Source organism: Bombus impatiens, unplaced genomic scaffold, assembly GCF_000188095.3.
Source record: "Bombus impatiens unplaced genomic scaffold, BIMP_2.2 scf_0647, whole genome shotgun sequence".
NCBI lineage: Eukaryota > Metazoa > Arthropoda > Insecta > Hymenoptera > Apidae > Bombus > Bombus impatiens.
Window position 1 is genome coordinate 817,014 of NT_177066.1, and position 260 is coordinate 817,273.

General features: G+C 56.9%; 1 protein-coding gene across 1 annotated transcript in view; it reads right to left on the bottom strand.

Annotated features, from left to right (window-relative positions):
- LOC100747534 (cadherin-related tumor suppressor) overlaps nt 1–260 on the bottom strand; it is a 68,500-nt gene that overhangs the window by 6,893 nt on the left and 61,347 nt on the right. The window contains 1 exon segment of the mRNA XM_024369978.2: nt 1–248. This exon segment is cut by the window's left edge and continues 4 nt beyond it. Coding sequence (XP_024225746.1) covers nt 1–248 — 248 coding nt within the window.

The following is a 260-nucleotide window of genomic DNA, read 5'->3' on the forward strand; positions in this document are numbered from 1 at the left end:
CCGATCGAGAAGCCGCGGTCGTTGGACGAGCCGACGAACAGGTAGTAGACTCTTCCATCTTCGCCCGCGTCCTGATCGGTTGCCTGAACCAGGCCCACGGACGTGCCAACTTCTGCGCTTTCCGACACGTCCATATGGAACACCGGTTGAATGAACTTGGGATAGTATTCGTTCACGCCTGTGATGTGTACGAGGACCGTGGTGAAGCCGACCATTTGCGGATTGGAGTCCGGATTGGCGGCGACTATGTCCAACGTGTA